The sequence below is a fragment of the Ictalurus punctatus genome, chromosome 19 (assembly GCF_001660625.3).
Source record: "Ictalurus punctatus breed USDA103 chromosome 19, Coco_2.0, whole genome shotgun sequence".
NCBI lineage: Eukaryota > Metazoa > Chordata > Actinopteri > Siluriformes > Ictaluridae > Ictalurus > Ictalurus punctatus.
The window spans coordinates 23,475,905-23,497,649 of NC_030434.2; the positions used below are offsets into that span (position 1 = coordinate 23,475,905).

Sequence of the window (21,745 nt, forward strand, 5' to 3'; positions counted from 1 at the left end):
AGATTAGACGAGTGAAGATCCTCTAACGCTAGACCTGCGGTTACAGAACGTCACTACGCTCGCTCGGCGTGATCCGGCCTCGCATAAACGCGAACGCTCTTCAGAGTGAGCTTAGGATGAGCGCGAGGTTTTTCTCTTTCTTTTCAGTCTATTAACACGCGTGGTACGTTTGTAACTCGCTGTACAAGAGTCACGCCTAAACAGGTAATGTTTTATTAATTAATCCGAGCAAGTCCATATTTTAAATGAAAAAAAAATGAATAAATAATAATAATAATAACAATAATAATAATAATTCACTTCACTTAGTAATCCTACGGCGCCAAATTGGTGAGCACGTCACATTACGCGCTCCAAGACCGCCGATCTCAATTCCCAAACGGCCAAAGAATTATTTCAGGATCTTCCCTTTTTGTCCACGACCGGCTAAAAACCGTACAGTGTAAACCCGGCTTCCGTCTGACGACAAAAAAAAAAAAAAAAAAAAAAAAAGCTGCGGGAGGACACGCACACACAGGCTGTGGTGAGTAAAACCAGATTGTCGTGTTTACTGCAAGTGTTTAGTACAAGCTCCACTGAGAGAGACGAACCATCTCTATCTTTCCACTCTCCCGTCAGTGAAAAATGTACATGTATTACACAAACAAACAAAAAGGTCAGGAAAACAAATCTCCTCTCAGTAGTCGTGTCAGAAAACTCGCATAGCCAGTGTCCAGTTATTCAAAATGCAAGCGAGAGAGAGAGAGAATCGGAAAAGAAATAATTGTTTAAATTAATAAAAGACAGAATGAGAGGAAAAAGAGAAATATAAAAGACAGATGGAGAGAGAGAGAGAGCGTGAGATTTTAAATCATTAAACTAAAGAACACAGCTTAACATGAGAGGTTAATTGATCTGGACATGCTTGGGTGAGCAGGATGGGGTGAAAAAGGGGGCATGGGGGTGGGGGGTGGGGGGAAGAATCATTGATCACTGATCATGTTTTGATACAGAAACTCCGAGCAGCCAAGCAAGTCTAAGCTGTACGACACAGATATATCTCACAGACAGACAGAGAGAGACTGGACCCATGCACTGCGGTGCTACCTTTCGTTTAACAGAAGTAAACCTTTGAGTATAGCCCATGACACATTTCACAAAAATCTAAAAAGGAGGAACATGTCGGAGTCAGTCTGGGATTTTTTGACATCGTCATATAAGGGACCGTTTGCCTATAAAGAAACCTTATGCGTTAGATCCTGGATGTCTAACGCATCGTGGATACGTCAGGTCCGCCACGTTCCGTCCCGTGTACCTGAGAAACGGACGGCGTTAGCGTGTCGCTGAAGAGCCAGGAGTTCCCGAGGACCTGAAAAAAGCCGTAGAGCTGTAGTGACTGTATAGTGTTAGATTTCTCCGAGCGATTCTCAGTCTGTTAAGACAGCACAAGGAAGCAAAAGTAAAATGGTGTGACATTCGGCAAATATAATTCAAGAACGGAAGAGATGAATGTAAAGACAGGAGCACTGTATAGAAAGGCGTGAGCAATGTTAATAATAATAATAATAATGTTGGTTGGTATATGTACGAGTGGACGTCAAAGAGCTAACACCTCAGCGCACGCGAGTACGAGGCGACGTCTGCGTAGAGCGCCGGTACTGCAGGTGGCGCTGTTATAATTACCTCAACTACAGGAAGACGACCGCTCGCTGCGAAAGTGCTGGCACGACGCAGGTGTTGGAAATACGGTGCGGGGAAATGAGTGTTGTACACGTCAGCATTTTTTTTTTTTTTGCATTAGAAATATTTCCAATGAGGTTATTGACATGAAATTTTTCCCAGACGTCAGTATTACCTCAAGAAATCTGGAAATATAAAGAATTCACAACATTAAAGTTTATAAATAAAGTTATGTGGAATGACACGGGGAGGGGGGGGGGGGGGGGGGGGGAGTATTGAACACGCTAAGAAAAAGCAGTTCTCCAAGGCACGGTAAGGAACCGGCTGAAATCCGTAAGTAATTACACCCCCTATCTGTGTAAATGAATATCAGCTGGGTGAGTAAATTGATGGTCTATAAAAAGGCTTTTTATAAAAGCAAAGAGCGCTCCCAAAACCTTCACATCCTTATTGCTGCGAAACATATTGATGGAATCGGATACGGACGTATTTCAAAACGTCTGAATCCTCCAGCAAGCGCCGCGGGGGCCGTCATCCGCAAGTGGAAGCGACGCCGCTCCGTCGTGTTTAATGTTTGGATTTCTTGAGTTAATACCAAAGTCTGGTGAAAATTTAGCCTCATTGGAACTGCTGATGCGGGTCAATACTTATTTCCCCCCACTGCACACACATAAGATATACATACATATCTCATCACTTATACACGAGTGTTCGAATGTGATAAAAGAGGATGAAATGTTTAGTTTGTTCCGAGAAGAAAAACGGACAGATGCGTGTCGTAGAGGAGATGATTAAACGGATGGAGGATGGCGATGCGTGGTGTTTTCGTCCACGGAGCTCATCCGGCTGCCGTGTACAGTGCGTGACACGACACGCTCACCCATGTCCGTACAGCGATTACGCCATGTTGTCTCCGCACGAAGCGTGATCGATGTAAGGTGAAAGGTGTATGTAATAAAAAGGTAATAGTAATACCAGAAAGGTATGCGCTGGGGGGGCGGACGGGACAATGGACAGACAAAATGTAAAATAGACGAGGAACAAACGAAAGAAAGAATGGCCGGAGAGACCCGATATGAACAAAGACGACATTCATTCCGGGAGAATCAGACGCTGCGCTCCCGTCCCCTGTGTCTCGGGTACAAACGGATTAAGGAACGTGTCCAGCACGAGATGAACCTGCAGAGACCTGGACTGGATTCAGACCGCTGGAGGGAAAAACAAAACCAAACAAACGAACAAAAAAAATAATAAAAAAAAATCACTGTTTCACAGAAGTTATCACAAGTCAGTTCTCGAGTCCAAAACAATCCCACACAGCCTCTAAGCAAGGCCAATTTTTAAGCAGTGCTGTGACTGAGCTGGAGGTCGGTGTGACCATGGGCATATACTCAAAATATTTACACACAGAGAACTATAGCAGTCACAGAGCCCGGCAGAGGGGCCGAGGCACAGCCGCGGCTGCAGACGCAACACACACGATGTTGATCTGTTAGAATGTTAAACACACTGTTTATTTGAAGGGGAGGGGGGAAACAAAACCCCAGCCAAAGCAATCAAACAGAACAACGACAGAGACCTCAGCCCCACTGGCCTCAGAACAGTACACACAGATATATCTCCATTAAAAAAAAAAAAAAAAAAAAAAAAAAAATCAGCACTTGGATTCAGAAGCAATGCAGCGAACGTATATTATTATTATTTTTTGGGGGGGAAACACGTTTAAATTTCGTTTGTTTTCTTTTCATACAGACGGACGTTATAGAAAATGTAGCACGTTAAGGCGAGTGAAGGAGGAAATGTTAATTGTCATGCACTAAGAAACACGCACTCACACCCCACAGTGGCAGAAGCTTTGTTGGAGGCAGTGGCAGTAGGAAACGCTACATGTGTAGGGCTAGAAACATTGGTTACATCGTGCTGTTGGCTGGTGCTCGAGGGGTGACGCCTGAGGGCCCCCTGAAAGGAAGTGCCGCTCTGGAACGCACTCACTACATCCATCTGTAAGGAATCAGACAGCGTGACAGGTAGGCCCAAAGAACTCATACAGAGAGAGAGAGAGAGAGAGAAAGAGCAAGAGATAAGAATAGAAGCAGGGAGGGAGGACAGAAAAAGAAGGGCACCCATATATAAAGAGAGGACAGGTAGCAGCATGGCGAGAAAAGGCACTGTATGGAAGACCGTTAACCCCAGCGTTAGCCTCCCTGACTTTACCCTTAAATCAGAAAAGCTACATCACCAGAATTCAGAATACTGCACGGAAAGGTACTGAAAAGCTAATCACACTAATAAAGTGTGAAGGAAGCATAGAGTACAATACTGGGACCTATCCTGCTGTTCCTCGACACGGGGCGTGTGGGCGAGCGCCTCGGTGACGTTACCTGAGTCTGTATCCTGTTCAGGCCTCGGAACCAGAGTATCTGCCCCCTGCGGAGCTCACGCTCGGCGTGGTCGATCTCTTCCAGGTCCTCCATGTCCTCCAGCTCCTCGTCTGGAATCTCCTCCTTCTGAGTTCCGTGACCGGCCGTCTTCAGGAACTTCAGGCGGCTGGTCGGGATGGAGGAGATCACCTGCGTGAGGGGCGGAGCAACAGGAACGTCGTCAAAATCATACACATCGATAGTCCAACATCTTAACCGCCGGTGTCCGCTCAGACCCGTGCGTGGACCAAACCGACCGCACCGGGAGCGCGCGTCTGGGTGAAGTTTCACGTCCAAGTGGAAAGTCACGTGAATTGACCCGATAGCAGCGAACGTGTCATGTGGGTTTGGTCGCAGCGTCCGAGTCAAAGCGCACAGCTGTAGCGCTATGATTTTTTTTTTTTTTTAGAAAATTATCTAGTGATTTATTAAATCTTTCGAAACGCACTTTGTTTCATTTTCCCGTTGCTGCATTTCCGACGAGGATGTTCTACGAGGACATTTCAGCCTTAAACGTTGTTCCCTTCTCTGTCTGAGAAATGATTATTTCTGCTGCTCCGACTCAAAATGGCACCGTAAACAAGCGTGACAACATAAAGAGAGGTAACGGCTGCGTTTCTGGCTTTGACACTGAACGTTTGTTTATTTATCATCAATATTTAATTATATTATATATTATATTTCAACTGAGTTCAATCCAGGTGTTGGCCACAAGAGGTCAGTGTTCGACCAGTGCATAATTAAAACGTAGATGATCCACCTGCTCCACAAGGAAACACCATGACATCCAGAATCAGCATGGCGGCGGTTTGATGTTCTATGAGATTAAGGCCCGTTCAAACAGAGGACGATAACAATAAAGACACACTACCAGTCAAAAGTTTACACACACATTTTTTGTCCTCCACATTTTATAATAATAATAATAATAATAATAATAATAATAGTAATGATGTCATCAAAACTCCGGAGTAACACAAATGGAACGAAGGGAATTATGCTGTGATAAAAAAAAAAATCCTAAATAAATCTAGATAATTTAATTTGCCTAGAATTTCCAGAAATGTATTCTTGGCGTTTTCTCGAGCGATTTCTTGAGGAATTTCCCTGAGATGATTTTTCAACAGTATTAAAGGAGTTCACACCGACGCCGGACTCTTATCGGCTGCTTTTCGGAATATTTTGTCCGTTTAAAAAAAAAAAAAAGAAAGATTTTTTTTGTAAATAAAACGTTCGTTTCCTAATGAAAGAAACGAATACGACGGCACGATTATATTTTTGTCTACGACACCGATTTCAAACATTTAATCACACGCCTTCACATCAAAAGCTTTTTAAGATCATGAGAAACATTTCAGTCGAGTGTCCACAAACTTTTGACCGGTAGCGTATTCTAAAAATCGTTCTAAATATAAAACGACGGAATCGTTGGGATCACTTTTTTTTTCTTTTTCCCCAGCTTATGAACGATAAAAACAGTGACAGCCAATCAGAATCCATCCTGCTTTAAAGAACTCGAGCATTTAAAGCAGCAGACGGCACAACTGCAGCGCGTGCTCAGAGTAAACACGATGATATCGTGTGTTGCTGTGGACACTAATACAGCTAAAGGGCCTCTACAGTGTGATATTGAAATAACTGCGGTCTTACCTGACCCCAGAGCAGGGAGCCACAGCCTAAGAAGACGCACCAGAGCCACTGGTCGATGGTAAGAGCCACACAGCTGAAGGGCTTGCCTCCAAACTGCACGATGACGAACTGGAAAGAAACGGACGGCGTTAGCGGAGCTAACGTTCCACCGGACCGCGTTTGTCGTCGTCGTCCGCATTTTAGACCGGATTAAAACCCACCTGGATGATGAACGTGCCGAAGACGATGAAGCAGAAGATGAGGTTGTTGAAGATACCGTCGAAGACGTTCCTCTCGCCGTGGATCTTGCGGGCGTTGATCTCGTTGAAGAGCTGCATCAACACGAAGGTGTTGAAGACGACGGTGTAGTGCTCGGAGGGCGGAGCGTGGAGAGGGGCGTTACGGCCGCTGTCGATGTCGAACAGCCTTTCACCTAAGGAAGAAGAAAAAAGAAAAAAAAAAAAGGATAAGGATAAGTCGAGCCTTCTGTACTCGCGTAGCTCCAAACCAGTTACAGTACTAGGCAAGAAGATTACCCCGCACTCGACCTTTAACCAAAGGCTTAACAAGACGAGTGAACACGGCGGAGAACGAGTCATCGTTACAAAAATAAACCAGTTTGATCTGAACGTTAATAACAAGCGCTTTGATAAATCGTCATTTTCTGTTACACGGATGTTTTCCAGTGCAGTCCAGTTCTCATGGTGTGTGTGTGTCCTCAGAGACACGTGAAACCAGCCACCCAGTGTGTAGGTGTCCTTGATTGAGCTGCGGTATGAAAACACGGCATGACGTGTCTCTCAGGAAGCACGGGTTAGCTAGCGGTCACCTTCCCAGGCTCTCTACCATTTCAGTTTTTTAAATAAATAAATAAATAAATAAATAAATAAAACGTTTCCCCAGCACTAATCGTGCTTTTCGGGCCTTTGAGTGAAGCGGCGTCGGTTCACACCTGCAAACAACAGAGTGAAGATGACGGTGAGCTGGTAGACGGCATGGCCCAGGATGTTCTTCATCATGGTTCTGGAGATGAGGGGTTTGTTCCGGCCGTACGGCTTCCTCAGCAGCAGAGACTCCGTGGGAGGTTCGGTGGCCAGAGCTAGCGATGCGAAGGTGTCCATGATCAGATTTACCCACAACATCTGTACTGCTTTCAATGGAGAATCCTGAGGGACAAATAAATAAATAAATTAATGTTTTTATTTTAAAACCCACATAAAATGCAGGACTCTCAGTAAGCTCAGGACATTCCTGCTAAAATCTAACTAACAATTCCTTCCTCTTTAAACAGTTAGAGGAATATCCAGACACCATTCATTAAAGTGGTCAGACTGTTCGATAGCCCGGCGATATATTCTAGAAAACGAGGGACATTTTGGCTGCTCATGCTAGAAATCAACTTATTAGCAGAATTGTAATCGACCTCATTCGTTTAACAGCTGTGAAAGTCTCGCGAACGTGTTCGACGGAAAGATGTCAAAACGTCACGGACTCTCGACCGAACGCGCATAGACGGGTCAGCCAATGGGAGGAGGTTTTCTACAGCACGCGTCGCTCTTCGTGATGCGGTGCGTACGGTCGACCCTTTTCCAGGACCGAAAAGAATTCAGATCAGACTGCAGCGAAGAAAACAAGCAGTGTTAAAAGAGGGAGAAAAACGCAAAAATCTGACGGAGCAAAAATCTAAAATTATAAATAAATAAATAAATAAATAAATAAATAAATAAGGCTTAGTCGGATTTTCTTTTCTTTTTTTTTTTTTTAGACCAAGAACAATATTAACTCCAGAGTGACTGGAAAATAAGACGGAGAACTCCTGCAAGAAAGAAACTAGCTGGGTATCAGGATTCTAAAATCAGGACCTGGACGGGGAATGTTGCAGAAAACCGGTTTTCACCCTTATCAAACATGTTCGGACAATGACACGAGAGGAGAAGATGTGTGCTTTATAGGTCTACAGCATAACCTATGAAACTCGACACTGTTTCACTGAAACACACACACACACACACACACACACACACACACACACACACACACAACCGGTCAGAAGTTTACACAAACTCATTATTTTTTACACATTTTATAATAATAATAATAATAAAGTCATCATAACTCTGGAGTAACACAAATGGAACTATGGGAATTATTTAGTGATGATTAATCCAAAATAAATCTAAATAATTTAATATTTTATCATCTTCAAAGTCGACGCGCTTTTCACCTAGAATTTCCAGAAATGTCTTGGCGTTTTCTCGAGCGGTTTCTTGAGGAATTTCCCCGAGATGATTTTTTAAACAGTGTTAAAGGAGTTCGCACCGACGCCGGACTCTTATCCGCTGCTTTTCGGAAATATTTCGCTCCGAGTCGTCCGTTTAAAAAAAACAAAACAAAAAAAAAAAACATTTCTGTAAATAAAACGTTAGTTTTCTAATGAAAGAAAGACGGACACGTCGGCACGATTATATTTTTGTCTACGGCACCGATTCAACATTTAAATCACACACCTTTTTAAGACCATGAGAAACGGTTCAGTCGAGTGTCCAGAAACTTTTGACCGGTAGTGTACTTTAAACTCCGTCTCAAAAACACGTTGGCCGTTTGCTGGCGGCGCGAGCGACCGAGAAGATGCCGCATCGTCTCACTGCTCACTACCCTGCTCCGGTTTTTAAACCGGTTCGTCCCTCTGCTTCGGGGCTCGTACTAATAACCCATCGTTCAGAGTTGTTTAAGTTGAACGAGCTTTCTTCAGCGCTTTTCTTCATCCTGTTTGGCTATCCTTCCCGTGTCATCCTGGCCAGAAGAGTGCAGTAGAGTGCAGTAGAGATTCGATTACCTGTGTGATGCACGCTCCGGTGAAGGCCACGATCACGGCCACTACGTTGACCGTGAGCTGGAACTGCAGGAATTTGGAGATGCTGTCGTAGACGTTGCGGCCCCACATGACAGCTTTGACGATGCTGGAGAAATTGTCGTCGGTGAGAATGATGTCGGAAGCCTCTTTAGCTACGTCTGTGCCCGCGATGCCCTGAGAACAACGAAAAAGACCACAATAAAACAATTTCATTAAACGCAGGTCGGCGCTTCCGGCGTTCCGGTGAAATCTCTGGGTCTGTTTTACGCATGTAAGGTGTATTATATACCATAGCGAATCCGACATCGGCCTTTTTCAAGGCAGGGCCGTCGTTTGTACCGTCTCCTGTTACCGCTACTACTTGCCTCTGTTCTAGAACAGTGCTGTCGATGATACCTGGAAAGCAGACGGTTGTTTTACTCAACACTTCTGCACAATGTAACTGGTTTATCCCGGGTCATGAAACAACGTGCGAAAGGAAAACAGAATACCTTTAACCAACGTGTGCTTGTCTGTCGGAGACGATCTCGCCAGGACTCGGAGTTTAGGCCATATTTTATCGATCCTCTCCTGTTCGATCTAGAAAACGAGCACGTCGTGCACGTCAGGATTTGAAAAGAAATCAAAGTGTGAGCTCTCGGTGTGTGCACAAACGCTCGCGTCCCCTCACCTCTCCCTTCTCGTTGCGTATCCGCCGGTTGAATTCTTTACCTTCCAGGCAGAGGAAGTCGTCTCCGGGCTGCAGGATGCCGCACTTGGACGCTATGGCGCGAGCCGTGTTGATGTTGTCCCCGGTGACCATACGTACTGTGATCCCGGCACGCTGGCACTTCCTGATCGCGTCGGGGACCTGATTGAGAGAACCGGGTCAGACGGCACACCTCGCTAAGCGTTAAAGATGCTCGCTGTCGACCAGCTGTTGCTAACGATTTATTAACCAAGCACTACTTGGTTTACATACTTCCGGTCTGACTGGGTCCTCGATGCCCACCACGCACAAACAGGTGAGTCTGGTGAGTATATCGGCCTCGTTTTCCCAGTCGGGTTCCCCTTCTGAAGCGGGGAAGTCTCTGTAGGCCAGGCATATTGTCCTCAGGCCTTCAGAGGCCATGGGCTCGATCACTTTCTTCACCATGTCATCCCTGTCTCTGGGCCGGAACACCTTACTCTCACCGGTCGCTGTGAGGATCTTGGAACATCTAGACAGGGAAAGAGCAGAGCAGGAGAAACGGTTAAGATGAGAAGCATCACCTGGGTAATTTCCCTGGGGAAATGCATCAGCAGCCTAGCTGCTGGGGTTGACGAAAAAAAGAAAAAAGGAAAGCATCTGATCTGCTAAGTACGACTGATCACATGACTCTTTATCTCTCACTACACCCCCCCCAACCATTAAATTATTATTATTTTCTAAAAATATATAAACGTAAACGACGAGGCTTGACGTTCGAGAAATGCCTACTTCTTGAGTAGAATTTCCGAGGCTCCTTTGCTAAACATCCGGAAGCTTCCGTCAGCGTTCTTCAACACGGTGCTCATGGATTTCCTGACAGAGTTGAACGTGTAAACTTTATAGAGCTTCTCCTCGGAGATCTCGTTGCGGATTGCTTGGTAGTCTTTTTTCAGGTCCAACACGAAGCCGAGCAAGGCACATTCGGTTTTGTTGCCCACCTGACGACATAGACCTCCCTCCTTCTCGGGAGGCTAATGATTGAAAAAAAAAAAAAAAAAAAAAAGAGTCACATATATATTTTTTATTCTGTCCAAGAGGTATAATGAATAGTTGAAATAAGCAAAAAAACTGAACTAAACCAGTGATCTGCATAATGGATGCAGGTGCACTCACCAGGATCTTGGTGGTATAAGCACTGTTGACGCTGATGCCCAGAACGAGCAGGTCCATGATGCTGGCAGGGATTACTTCCGGCTCAGGGACCTTCCTGTAGTGCTGATCTGCGATGTAAGCCTGCACCACAGTCATCCTGTTCATGGTCAGAGTGCCTGTCTTATCTGAACAGATGGCAGTAGCATTGCCCATGGTCTCGCAGGCATCTAAATGCCTCACCAAATTGTTGTCCTTCATCATTTTCTGAAAAATAGAGAGAGAGAAAAAAAAGAAGGGGAAAAAAAAAAAAAAAAAAAAAAAGGTGGTGGGGGCGGGAAGGTGGGGCAATACAGGATTAGACAGGGCGAGGACAAGATTAACTAAGAGAAATCCTAAAATCCTAAAATCTGTTGGCATATAACAGGCCGCTGGTCACTGCGACAGCTACGACAACGTGAATGTGTGTGCGCTGTCCGACGTGGAGGTCGGCGCTATTGATACGTGGCTGCTTCAAAGAGCGGGACGTACTTTGACAGAGTAAGCCAGTGAAATAGTGACGGCAAGAGGCAGGCCCTCAGGGACGGCCACCACCAAGACGGTCACGCCGATGATGAAGAACTTGACGAAATACTGGACGTATATTGGCGTGCAGCTTTTCTCCCACGGAAGCCCTCGCACCCAAAAGGTGTTCACTATAAACAACACCACCAGGATTATGACGGTGATGGCGGACATCACCAGACCTGCACAGAGATGAGATAAGCACACCCTTAAACACCAGAGTTACACCCAAATGCTCAGAGCCCTATTGAAAACAACAGGGTTAGCTTCAAGAAGAGAGGGGGCACCAAGGGATCGTGAAAGAAAAGCCACGGCGCATCCCTAAGAAGAGTACAAGAACGAAAATGCTCTGACCTGCTTTGCCAATTTGGACTGCTAGTTTAGTCAGCTTCCCTTGGAGAACGGATTTCTCTTTTTTGGGCAAGTTGGCTTTGCGCTTCTCATCTGCATCTGCTCCTTCGTCGCTGTTCAGGGGCTGCATTTCCATTGCAGCTCCATCCTGGGCTTTAGCTGAACACGTGAAAAGCGTAAAAGAGAGAGAGAAAGAGAGAGAGAGAGGGGGGGGGGGGGGGGAGGGGGAGAATTAAAAATGTATTTGAAAGACAATATAATAGTAACAAAAAAAAAAACATCAGACATTGTGGATATTTAAAAAATAAATAAATAAATAAATAAATAAATAAATAAATTCAGTACACCTGGGTGACTAGGAACAGGAAATTGTTCAACCATGACTTCCTGTTTCACAGGGGTATAAATATGAGGTAACACATAGGCTAAATGTTCTTAGTCATTCATAACAATGGGTAAGAGCAAAGAATATAGCTGTGATGTGCTGCAAAAGGTTGTTGAGCTTCACACAATGGGGCGTGTCTATAAGAAAATAGCACACGCATTGAAAACGCCCATTTCCACCATCGGGGCAATAATTAAGACGTTCCGGTCAACTGGAAATGTTATGAATCGACCTGGAATTGGACGAGTGTCTATATCGTCTCAACGCACCGTGAAGACGACGGTTCGAGCGGCCAGAAAGACTTTCTTGGGGTCAGAAAGTCTCCAAAACTACAATCTGAAGTCACCGACATCACCACAAGTTGTCTGGAAGGCTTTCAAGAAAAAAGCCTCTACTCTCATCCGAAAACAAACTCGAGCGTCTTCAGTGTGCCGACACTACTGGAACTTCAAATGGGATCGGGTTCGATGCTCAGATGAAACCAAAATAGAGCTTTTGGGAAATAAACACCGGAGGTGGTTTTGGCGCACACAGAGAGGTCGCCGTATGGGAAAGTACCTCATGCCCACGGTTAAATATGGACGTGGAACTTTAATGTTTTAACGTTAGGATACATGGCATCATGGACTTTATATCCCAGATGTAGAAAGGTCCGCATGGTGTGTAAATTCAGACTTTCCTAAAATGGTCTCGACTTGAGATGTGCGCTGGACTGTCGTTTAATCTCGCTCGCAGGCTTATCGTTCGTTTGTATGCTCTCGCCAACATATTTCGGCCAGTTCTAAAAAAAAAAAACGTACTTCCGATATCGATGAAACGAGACGCGTCTCCATAATTCGTACAAAACCAAAGGAGTGCTTCAAGCATGTTAAAGACTCGTCATCATCATCATAATAAGGTTAATGTAGAACAGAGCGTGTGTACGGCCCTGTGATAAACTACATGGAGGTGTAAAGCCCCCTCCGTCCCCCCCCTCCGTCCCCCCCAAATGCCAACAGTGCGTCCACATTCGACGCTCCCGCCGATGACTGCGACTCGTGTTTTTACTCCGCTTTTCACTTCCCTCTCTTTTGTTTAACAGCCACTCTTTCCGTTTGTGTGGCTACTCAAAGGGCCTTAGGTTCAGGTCCAGCTGTGTGCCATGCTTTGTGCATCTTGGGACAATCGCATATAATGGGTCTCATTCTCTGTGGGAGAGAATGAGTGTAGGGTCCCTCTGTGCTCCCTGCTAGCAAACAGGCCACGTTCACGCGGGCACAAAAGGCGCGAGGAAACTAGGGCGTCTCTTTTTAAGGGCGCTCTGATAAAACGCCTCTTTCTAAAGGCTGAATCGAAATGCGACGAGTTTGGCAATACGTTGAAAAGAAAGGGGTGTGTGTGTGTGTGTGCGTGTGTGTGTGTCATCAAAGTCAAACAGTAATCTGTCCAAGCAACCCAGGCCCTAATACAGGCTCAAAGTATTATCACTGGTGTATCACGTTAAAAATCAGCACGTCACTGCACCGCCACACACACACTCCCAAACACATACACACACTCCAACATAAACCTCAGTGATAGCTGTAACCCCCGTGTAACGTACTTATCCTTCCGCAGTTAAAGTGCGGGCTGCAGTCAAAAGATATGAAGGATGAAATGTGCGTGTCATGCTTGTTCTCTGCAGTGGCGGGACCGTTCTCCACTCCACGCAGGGCTGTAATCCTAGTCTGAGGTATTAGAGCTCATTCCTGGCAAGCGTGCAAGTGAGAGAGGCTTCGCAGCCTGCGCTTCAGTAAACACCACCCAGTCCTGCTTCCATATCAAATCCAGACCAAATAACACACAGCACACTCCCTGTTATCAGAACTGGCGCTAGCTTCACTTTGCTCGAACACGACTCTCCCCTGTGACCGATTACGCGTTTCCAAACAGTAAAGGGTCGCTGTTATTTTTACACGTCTAACGCGCCTGCTTATTACAAGTACACGATGCAGAACACTAATTGTCGTTCCGTGATACAGAAAAACGAGTCCATGCCTTTATGCACTCTAGGTTGTATCGTCTTGCTTTTGGGATGTTCCAGTAGGTGGACGGTAACGTTTAAAGCATGAAATCATCTATCCGGGGGTCGTCGAACGCAGACGTGAACCGGCACGGCTCCTGTAGCAGATCCTCCATTTCAGTCGATCGTGCGGTTATGCGAGATATTTAACAGAAGGAAATGGACCGGATTAACCCCTGCCTGCGTGAGCGGTGTAAAAGGTAGCGTTTATACTTTAATATAGGCGTTCAGACACGGAGCTTGTGGGACAAAAAAAAAAAAAAAAAAAAGGCCACGTTCATTACGTTTACATTTATTCATCTAGCGGACGCTTTTTTAATGAGGAAATACAAGCAGAGTGGAGAACAATACAAGTAGTGCTACCGGACAAGATGTACAAGACACGTGAAGCACAGATGCAAAACAAAACATCCAGCCATCCGTTTTCTGTACCTTTTCTGAGCCTGGAGCCTATCCCGGGGACACGGGCACGAGGCGGGGAACACCCTGGACACGGTGCCGACCCCATCTCGGGGCACAATCGCACGCACGTCGTACAGTACGGACAATTTGGACATGCCAATCAGCCTACAGCGCGTGTCTTTTGACTGGGGGAGGAAACCCCGGAAGCACGGGGAGAACATGCAAGCTCCGCCCACACATGGCGGAGGCGTGAATGTAAATGTGCTAACTATAAAATTTACAGCCAATCGCTAAAGGTTACGAGGTAACGGTCATCGCCATTCGGTCATACTAGTTGCTTATCCGGATCTTTGTGAATGAGGAAGAATTCTGAAGAATTCTGGAGAATTCCTGCAAGCGGTGATGCTGGCGCTCTCGTCTAGCCTCTCTCAGGTTGGAGCTGATGCTCTTACGTTTGTTAGCCCTTTTATAGTTAATCCATCATAGCTAGACCAGCTCGAAATAACTACCTAAATGTCAACTCTGATCATGCCTAAAATCCCATTACACTCCATCCAGAGGAGGACGGGTTCATTGTTTCAACCTAGCTCGTCTGTCAAGGGTGTCTGGGTTTTTTTTTTTTTTTTTTAATGCATCATAGCGATGAAGCTGAACTGAACTGGATGCGTACTGTACCTCACGAAGCAATGCACACACAAACACACACACACACGCAAGCGGGACAGCTTTAATGACTATCCAATAGAAGTAATGGGTTAAGGCAATGGCTTTAACGCAAGCTGCAGCACCTCAGAGATTGCCAGCTAAGCCAATATGCGGCTCATTATGCAGTTAAGTCAATAGGGTTACTCACCTTTCTTTCTGTTCTCCACAGAGCCGTCTTGCTTTTTGTCTACGGAGAGAAAGAGCACGTCAGAAACGCTCGGAAAACTTATTTAACAGTCCCACGCTGGGCCCGAGATTATTCTGCCGCATCCATTCAAACGTATTTCCACTCAACAAAAAACTCTTCGATTTAATGGAGTGAGAGGCGGTAATTAGTATTTTAGAAAAGGTTGTAACACACACACACACACACGTGGGTTGGGGCCTCGGTGCAGGAGGAAAATCTTTGGCCAGGCCACAGACACGCCCGTGTGCACAGATGCAGCTGTGGTGATCTGTGCATTCGGCTTTGTGAGCGCTGAGCTGTTTAAAGGTCTAGGGGCATTCGCTGGAACTGCTAACACACCAGGACAGGAGGCCGCTCGAATTCATTACAAAAGCTGCTGGCTCATGGAGCGGAAATCTTTGCCATATGCTAAACTGGGCATATGATAAACAGAAAACACACAAAACGCCCATTTCAGCTCCATTTGGGCGCTGATGATTGACATTTACAAAAAAAACAAACACCAATTAACGAAGCTTAACAAAGCTTAAGCTTAAACTTCTACTGCTGTACCAAACACCCCCCCCCCCCCAAAAAAAACCCTCATAATATTAAATTAAACAACAAATAAATCTCATTTTAAGCTTATAAATAAATAAGAATCAAACAAGAACAATTCTAATAAAAAAAATGATACAGATAGCTGATGTGATGTAGTTTTCCTGTCTGGAAACGAAGGCGAGCTTACACGGAGCACAGAGCGCATCGCATATCGAGATCCATGTTTAAATGTAATCGAAACGAACGCTGTATGACGCAGTACCCTCTGGTGTCTGGTAGTGCGGTCGTAATCCCTTAAAAAGCCTTCCAACTTTTGTTACACGGAAGAAGCTTCTTTTTTCCCCCCTACGTCGAGTGACGCGAAAGTCACACGGCCGAAATTAGAACGCGACATCTTAGCAAGTGAAAATATCTTGGACAAAGTAACACATATCCGACATTTCCTATTATAACATTACGATAAAGCAAAAGCCATTACAGATTATGAAACTTTCCAGAAACAAGTGCTTCATCTGCCAGCAAAGCAAGACCATTTCACACATGAAGGGAGTAAAAAATGTCTAGAAATAGGTTGAAAAATCATATATTTGATCGAATGTAATCGGATAAGAGGAAACGCTATATATATATATATATATATATATATATATATATACACACACACACACACACACACACACACACACACTACAATCAAGATTCTCTCATTGACGGCCTTTTTTTTTTTTAATAAAAGGTGAGAATTATTATACAACCTGTAACGAGGCTTAAGCTCCGCCCAATTCCCAATCAAGCCATGTCCTATATCCCTGAAAAGCTGGTATCCTGATTTGTGTGTCAAGTTATGTGTCAGCTTCCTTAACAAACATCATAAACCACCAACTACAGACACTAATGTTTCTTTTGTTCCTAGATTCAGAACTAAAACTCCTTGTTGCCAGGTGCATGCTTATGCATGCTTATAAATATATTTATTAAAACATTACAGAAGAAATAGCCAAAACGTCGACTGCTGGATTTACGTTTTCCTATTACATACAGAAAAATAGCAAAAAAATAAAATAAAAATAAATTGTAATAAGATTGAATTGCTTTTTCTTTAAAAAAAAAAAAAAATTAATTTAATGAATTGCGTTAATTAATTTTCTTGACTAAACAATAAAGAAATTATTCCGGAAACACTTCTGTAAAAATCTTTCTTCACGCTGCAATAATTATATTTTATTCTGACAAAATCAAGAGTCTGAATCCTTGTTTTGATTAAGTGTTTGAGTTTATGCTTATTTTAACCTCATTTGCATAAATAAAGGCAACTTGTAAAAATATTAGCGATCAACTGGCGAAGATTGCACACGATATATACTGTTTTAAAACTTCACTCTGCCTTAAATATTCAAAAGTGCTTCTTCTTTTTTTTTTTTAATTTTTTTATTTAAATATGCAAATTTTATGAAAATTCAAACAGTAATGTTTCCTCTGGCAATCCTGGTGTCTAGCAGCTCACGGATATGGTCTTAAATCAAATGGCCAAAGACTAGGCGCCAGTGTGTTTGTTTTATTTCCTGCTCAGTCAGGCTCACTCGCCATAGACAAACATTCCTCTAACCCACAGTAAGTGCAGTCCTGTTAGCTGTGTGTGTGACAGAGAGAGAGAGAGAGAGAGAGAGAGAGAGAGAGAGAGTGCAACAGATATTGTGTATTCTCACCCTTACACAGCTGACACGCCCAAATTAGATAAGAGTTTTTCTTTGGATAACACCACGACTGCTGCCTCTACACGCTGAAAGGCCACAGACTAACATGGCTGATCTATTTTAAAAACGGGTCAGTCTGCCAGAGAGGCTTGGAAGGACACCAAATAATAGCGTGGCATACTTTTCTTCTCCTTCTTCCTCTCTTTTTCTTTCTTCTTCTCCTCTTTCTCCTCGTCGTCGTCGTCGTCCTCTCCTGCCCCCAGTAACGTGAAGATGATTCCGGTCTGGGAGTTGACTCCGATGGCAGTGACGACCATTTTTCCAGAGCCCTCCATGACATGGGTACCTGTACACAAGAGGACGCACGGGTGAGGGCACGCTGTTTGGTTGCAAGTACAATAAACACAAAGGTTCGCACACACAAACAAACACACAGTGCTTAAGTTCTGCGTAAGTGCCATCTACATAGGGGCTGTCTGTAGGGCCAAATGACCCAAAGAAGCAGCTATTTATAAAAAGCACCGAGTGCTCTGGGACTGAAAAGTGTCTCCTTTGTCAAAGACAGGCCTGGAAAAATACCAGCTCGCTACTTGAGCTTTCTTTCGCCAGGCAAAAGAAGGCCGGGACGATTGTAAAGAGAGCGCGATCGCACCTTTGTTCTCCTGTGATAGCATTTCCCAGGTGATCAGCATCATTTATATTCATATATATATATATATATATATATATATATATATATATATATATATATATATATATAAACGTACTTGATACTTTAAAATGTAATGGAAAACAGGGCGATTTTAATCTGAGCTACTTCTATAAACAGGAACAGGGATTTTCGGCACTCATTTAAATACTGTTTCAGACAACGAGAGGGGTGTTCGATACAGATTTGACAGAATATCTGCTTTGAATGTTAACGATTTATGAAGAAATCCTTTGTAAACATGACAAAAAAGTATGTTGACTGTCTTCAAATACATAACAAACCCATCCCACATTTCAGCCAGCTTTCGAATGAGCGGTACGTTATTGCCCAGAGATTTCAATACAGTGTGGGATATTAGGGCTGGGCGATATGATGACGCAATATCGATATTGCAATAAATCATTTATTACTATTATGTCGAAACGTCTTATCTCATAAGATGACGTTTTATACTGTTTGAATCTTTCACACCGATTCTCGAATTTATTCTTGCATGCTACGAATGAAAGGATCATCTGATGCTTTTTTTTTTTTTTTATATAAATGCAACACTACTGGCCACAAAACCTATTTACTGCGGTGCAGATCGTGTATTGTAGAAACGTTTTGAAAACATCATGATACGAGATATAAAAATATGTGATACATTTGTGCACCCAAACCCTATTGAATAGTCCGGTATACATACTACACAATCTTTAGTACACGGAGGTTACGCCTGGTGCACGCTGAGAAGCAGCAAGACGTCACTCAGGACTTGAAATACACAAATAAATAAATAAATAAATAAATAAATAAATAAATAAATAAATAAATCACTCGAATTGCCTATTTCGCTCGTCACCCCAAAGTGAATCGAGAATTTTCCTGGTCGCACTATTTGACCGTGCAGTATTAGCACAGTTATTCGCTGGGGTGTATTTATTTATAATCGCACTATCCGGTGTCACCCAGATGAGGACGGGTTCCCTTTCGAGTCCGGTTCCTCTCGAAGGTTTCTACCTCGTGTCGTCTCGGGGAGATTCGCTCGTTAGGGATGAATCCATGCGTTTCAAATCTAGATCCTGAATGTATACATTTCCGTAAAGCTGCTTTGGGACGGTTTTTAAAATTGTCCATCGTGAAAAGCGCTACACAAGTAAACGGGATTGAATCGATCGGTCGGTTTTAAAAACGTGCGTGTGTTATAATGAGGAAAAAAAATCTACCCTTCAGTCTGATGACTACTGCTGACCTCCAATACTCGTATACTCATTCATATAGACACGCAGCCCCAGCTAGAGCTTACTGACGTCTACAGTACATAGACAAAAACAGAGGTGGCGGTCCACGTGTACAGGAGGAAGGTCCCTGATCCGTCTTCAGTGATGTTAGACATTAGGTAAAGCGTAAATGGAACTCGTTTACTCGTGACTAAATAACACGCTTGGAAATAGAACGAGTCACCGGTCGGCTAGGTTTAGCGGCAGCGCTGACGGCTTCGTACCTGACAACAGCATGGGATCTTTATCCAGCAGTTTCTTCACGTGGTCCGATTCTCCCGTCAGAGAGCTCTCGTCGATTTTAAGATCGTTCCCTTGGATGAGAACGCCGTCGGCAGGTAAGAGGTCACCTGCACGGCAACAACGGGGAAAAAAAACGTTAGAAAGAACGTCATGTGAGGATTGGTAGGCAGGTTATTTTAAGGGGACGGAAATCAGATGGAGCGCCCTCGTTTCCAGAGTGGTGTGTGGAGATGGGGAGGGTGGCTGCCTTGGAGGAGGGGTCGAGCGGTTATTTGGCGTTTTTGGGAGACTCTCCAGGAGGGGCGGTGGAGAGTATAATTTACAGTTTAGTCTATGATTACACTTGATTATTGTATTTTCCGTTTTTTTTTTTCTTCTTTTAATTGTGTGTATTTTTTTTATTATTATTATTTTATTTTTGGATATGTGAGCTTATATTCTATTGACCACAGGGGTGTTCGTGGGGGGACCAGGGTGCGGTGGGAGGTTGGTAGGGGGAGGGGTTATAATGGGGATTTATGTTAAAACAGTTTGATTCATTATACATGTTTGTCTCTTTGTGTTAACTTGTGAATCAATAAAAGTGTTAATTACAAAAAAGAAAGAATGTCATGTGCTCTGGAAAACCTACATGCCTCTTAAAGTCCCCATGAAATCAAAACGGAAGCTTTGTGGCTTTTAGTATGAAAATTGTTCTGCGCTTCGGCTTCTCGTCAGATTTTCTGGCCAATCAAACACTCTCTGGAATCTGAAGTGCCCCGCCCCTCCGATATTATAAGGGGCAGTGGAGGCCCCGCGGTTAAGGCTTTGGGTTACTGATCGGAAGGTCGGGGGTTCAAGCCCCAGCACTGCCAAGCTGCCACTGTTGGGCCCTTAACCCTCTCTGCTCCAGGGGCTGCATCATGGCTGACCCTGCACTCTGACCCCAACTTCCTAACATGCTGGAGTATGCGAGGAAAAGAATCTCACTGTGCTGTAACGTATATGTGACGTGGTACTACCTGTCAAGTACGGCTTAACCCGGCCGGGCTGTGAGACGAGCCAAACGCTATTGGCTGTTTAAAAAGGGGAGGAGCCACTCGTTATGTCTCGCCCTGACTTCCTGTTTTGATTAAACATACTCCAGCGCATCAAAAAAAAAAAAACACGACATTTCACAGGAATTTAAACAAAGAAATTTCCCCTCCGTTTCCCCAGCTAGCTCTCGCCTGTCGTTCAGAGGGTGAAGTCTTCCTGTTGCGTCAGATCACGTTCGATTACAACAAATGAACGCGGCTCTGCTTCTACGTCACGGCTGTGCAGCGTGTGGGCTTACCGTATTTGATTTGTGCAATATCCCCGACTACAATCTCAGCCACGGGGATCTGAATGACTTGCCCAGCGCGCATCACTGTAAACTTCTGCTCTTGTTCGATGCGGTTCTGTAAGCCACGGAACTGCTTCTCTTTACTCCAGTCGTTAAAAGCCGTCACTAGCACCACGCAGACAACAGAGAGGAGGATGGCCGCTCCCTCGATCCATCCTGCCTCGGACTCGCCCTCGTCTTCTGCGCCTCCTGCTCCCTCCCCGCATTCTGCACACACACAAAACACACACCACTTTTAAACACACGCACACAAAAAAGACCACTGCTTACTGCACTGTATCAGATTTATTACTTTTTTTATTTTTTTTTATTAAAAACATTGCATTATAAAATGTTACAACGTGAAAAGGTGCTTACTTTTATCCTCTAAATCCGGAGGTCTATAAAAAGAAAGGCCTAATGAAATTATGGCTGCCACTTCTAGAATAATCAACGTTACGTCTTGTAATGCTTCCCATACTAATTGAAGAAAGGTTTTTGGCTTTTTCGGAGGTATAAAGTTCTGTCCAAACGCTAATTTTCTGCTTTCGATATCGGCAGGGTTCCCGCTTAAACCTGGGGGGAAGGGAAGAGAGAGAAAAAAATCACAACGTTAATTTTCAAACATTAAACAGTGATGTCAGATGAATAAAGAGGTGCAGAGTCGAGAGAGAGAGAGAGAGAGAGAGAGAGAGAGGCAAAAAAAAGCATAAGAACTAACAGAGCAAATACCAAGGCTAAGTTTGATCAACATCTGGCAGCAGTGCATCACATCAGTGACCTACTTCCCAGCTGTCGCTTGAGAGCCGCTGACTGTTTTCCTACACCGCTAGCTGGAAGACTCTCACTTAGGCAAATTTCCTTCTGCTCCAAGTGTTTCTGTTAAACAAAGAATTCATCCCTTGGATGCTTCGCTTTGCATACCGCTCTTAC

General features: G+C 44.3%; 1 protein-coding gene across 5 annotated transcripts in view; it reads right to left on the bottom strand.

Annotated features, from left to right (window-relative positions):
• Nucleotides 1–21,745, bottom strand: part of atp2b1a (ATPase plasma membrane Ca2+ transporting 1a) — a 41,809-nt gene that overhangs the window by 1,043 nt on the left and 19,021 nt on the right. For 3 of the 5 annotated variants that reach the window (XM_017494451.3, XM_017494454.3, XM_017494452.3), the window contains exons 3-21: nucleotides 21,191–21,388; nucleotides 20,783–21,040; nucleotides 19,449–19,574; nucleotides 17,432–17,596; nucleotides 14,978–15,016; nucleotides 11,300–11,455; nucleotides 10,913–11,127; nucleotides 10,406–10,648; nucleotides 10,022–10,263; nucleotides 9,524–9,761; nucleotides 9,233–9,412; nucleotides 9,054–9,141; nucleotides 8,852–8,958; nucleotides 8,545–8,736; nucleotides 6,661–6,874; nucleotides 5,930–6,141; nucleotides 5,730–5,837; nucleotides 4,041–4,229; nucleotides 3,574–3,660 (exon numbers count right to left, since the gene is read on the bottom strand). In XM_017494451.3, the coding sequence (XP_017349940.1) occupies nucleotides 3,574–3,660; nucleotides 4,041–4,229; nucleotides 5,730–5,837; nucleotides 5,930–6,141; nucleotides 6,661–6,874; nucleotides 8,545–8,736; nucleotides 8,852–8,958; nucleotides 9,054–9,141; nucleotides 9,233–9,412; nucleotides 9,524–9,761; nucleotides 10,022–10,263; nucleotides 10,406–10,648; nucleotides 10,913–11,127; nucleotides 11,300–11,455; nucleotides 14,978–15,016; nucleotides 17,432–17,596; nucleotides 19,449–19,574; nucleotides 20,783–21,040; nucleotides 21,191–21,388 (3,257 nt within the window). Of the gene's footprint in view, nucleotides 1–3,494; nucleotides 3,661–4,040; nucleotides 4,230–5,729; nucleotides 5,838–5,929; nucleotides 6,142–6,660; nucleotides 6,875–8,544; nucleotides 8,737–8,851; nucleotides 8,959–9,053; nucleotides 9,142–9,232; nucleotides 9,413–9,523; nucleotides 9,762–10,021; nucleotides 10,264–10,405; nucleotides 10,649–10,912; nucleotides 11,128–11,299; nucleotides 11,456–14,977; nucleotides 15,017–17,431; nucleotides 17,597–19,448; nucleotides 19,575–20,782; nucleotides 21,041–21,190; nucleotides 21,389–21,745 lie in introns of all 5 variants that reach the window. The other 2 variants (XM_053688065.1, XM_047162118.2) reach the window with 2 other exon arrangements.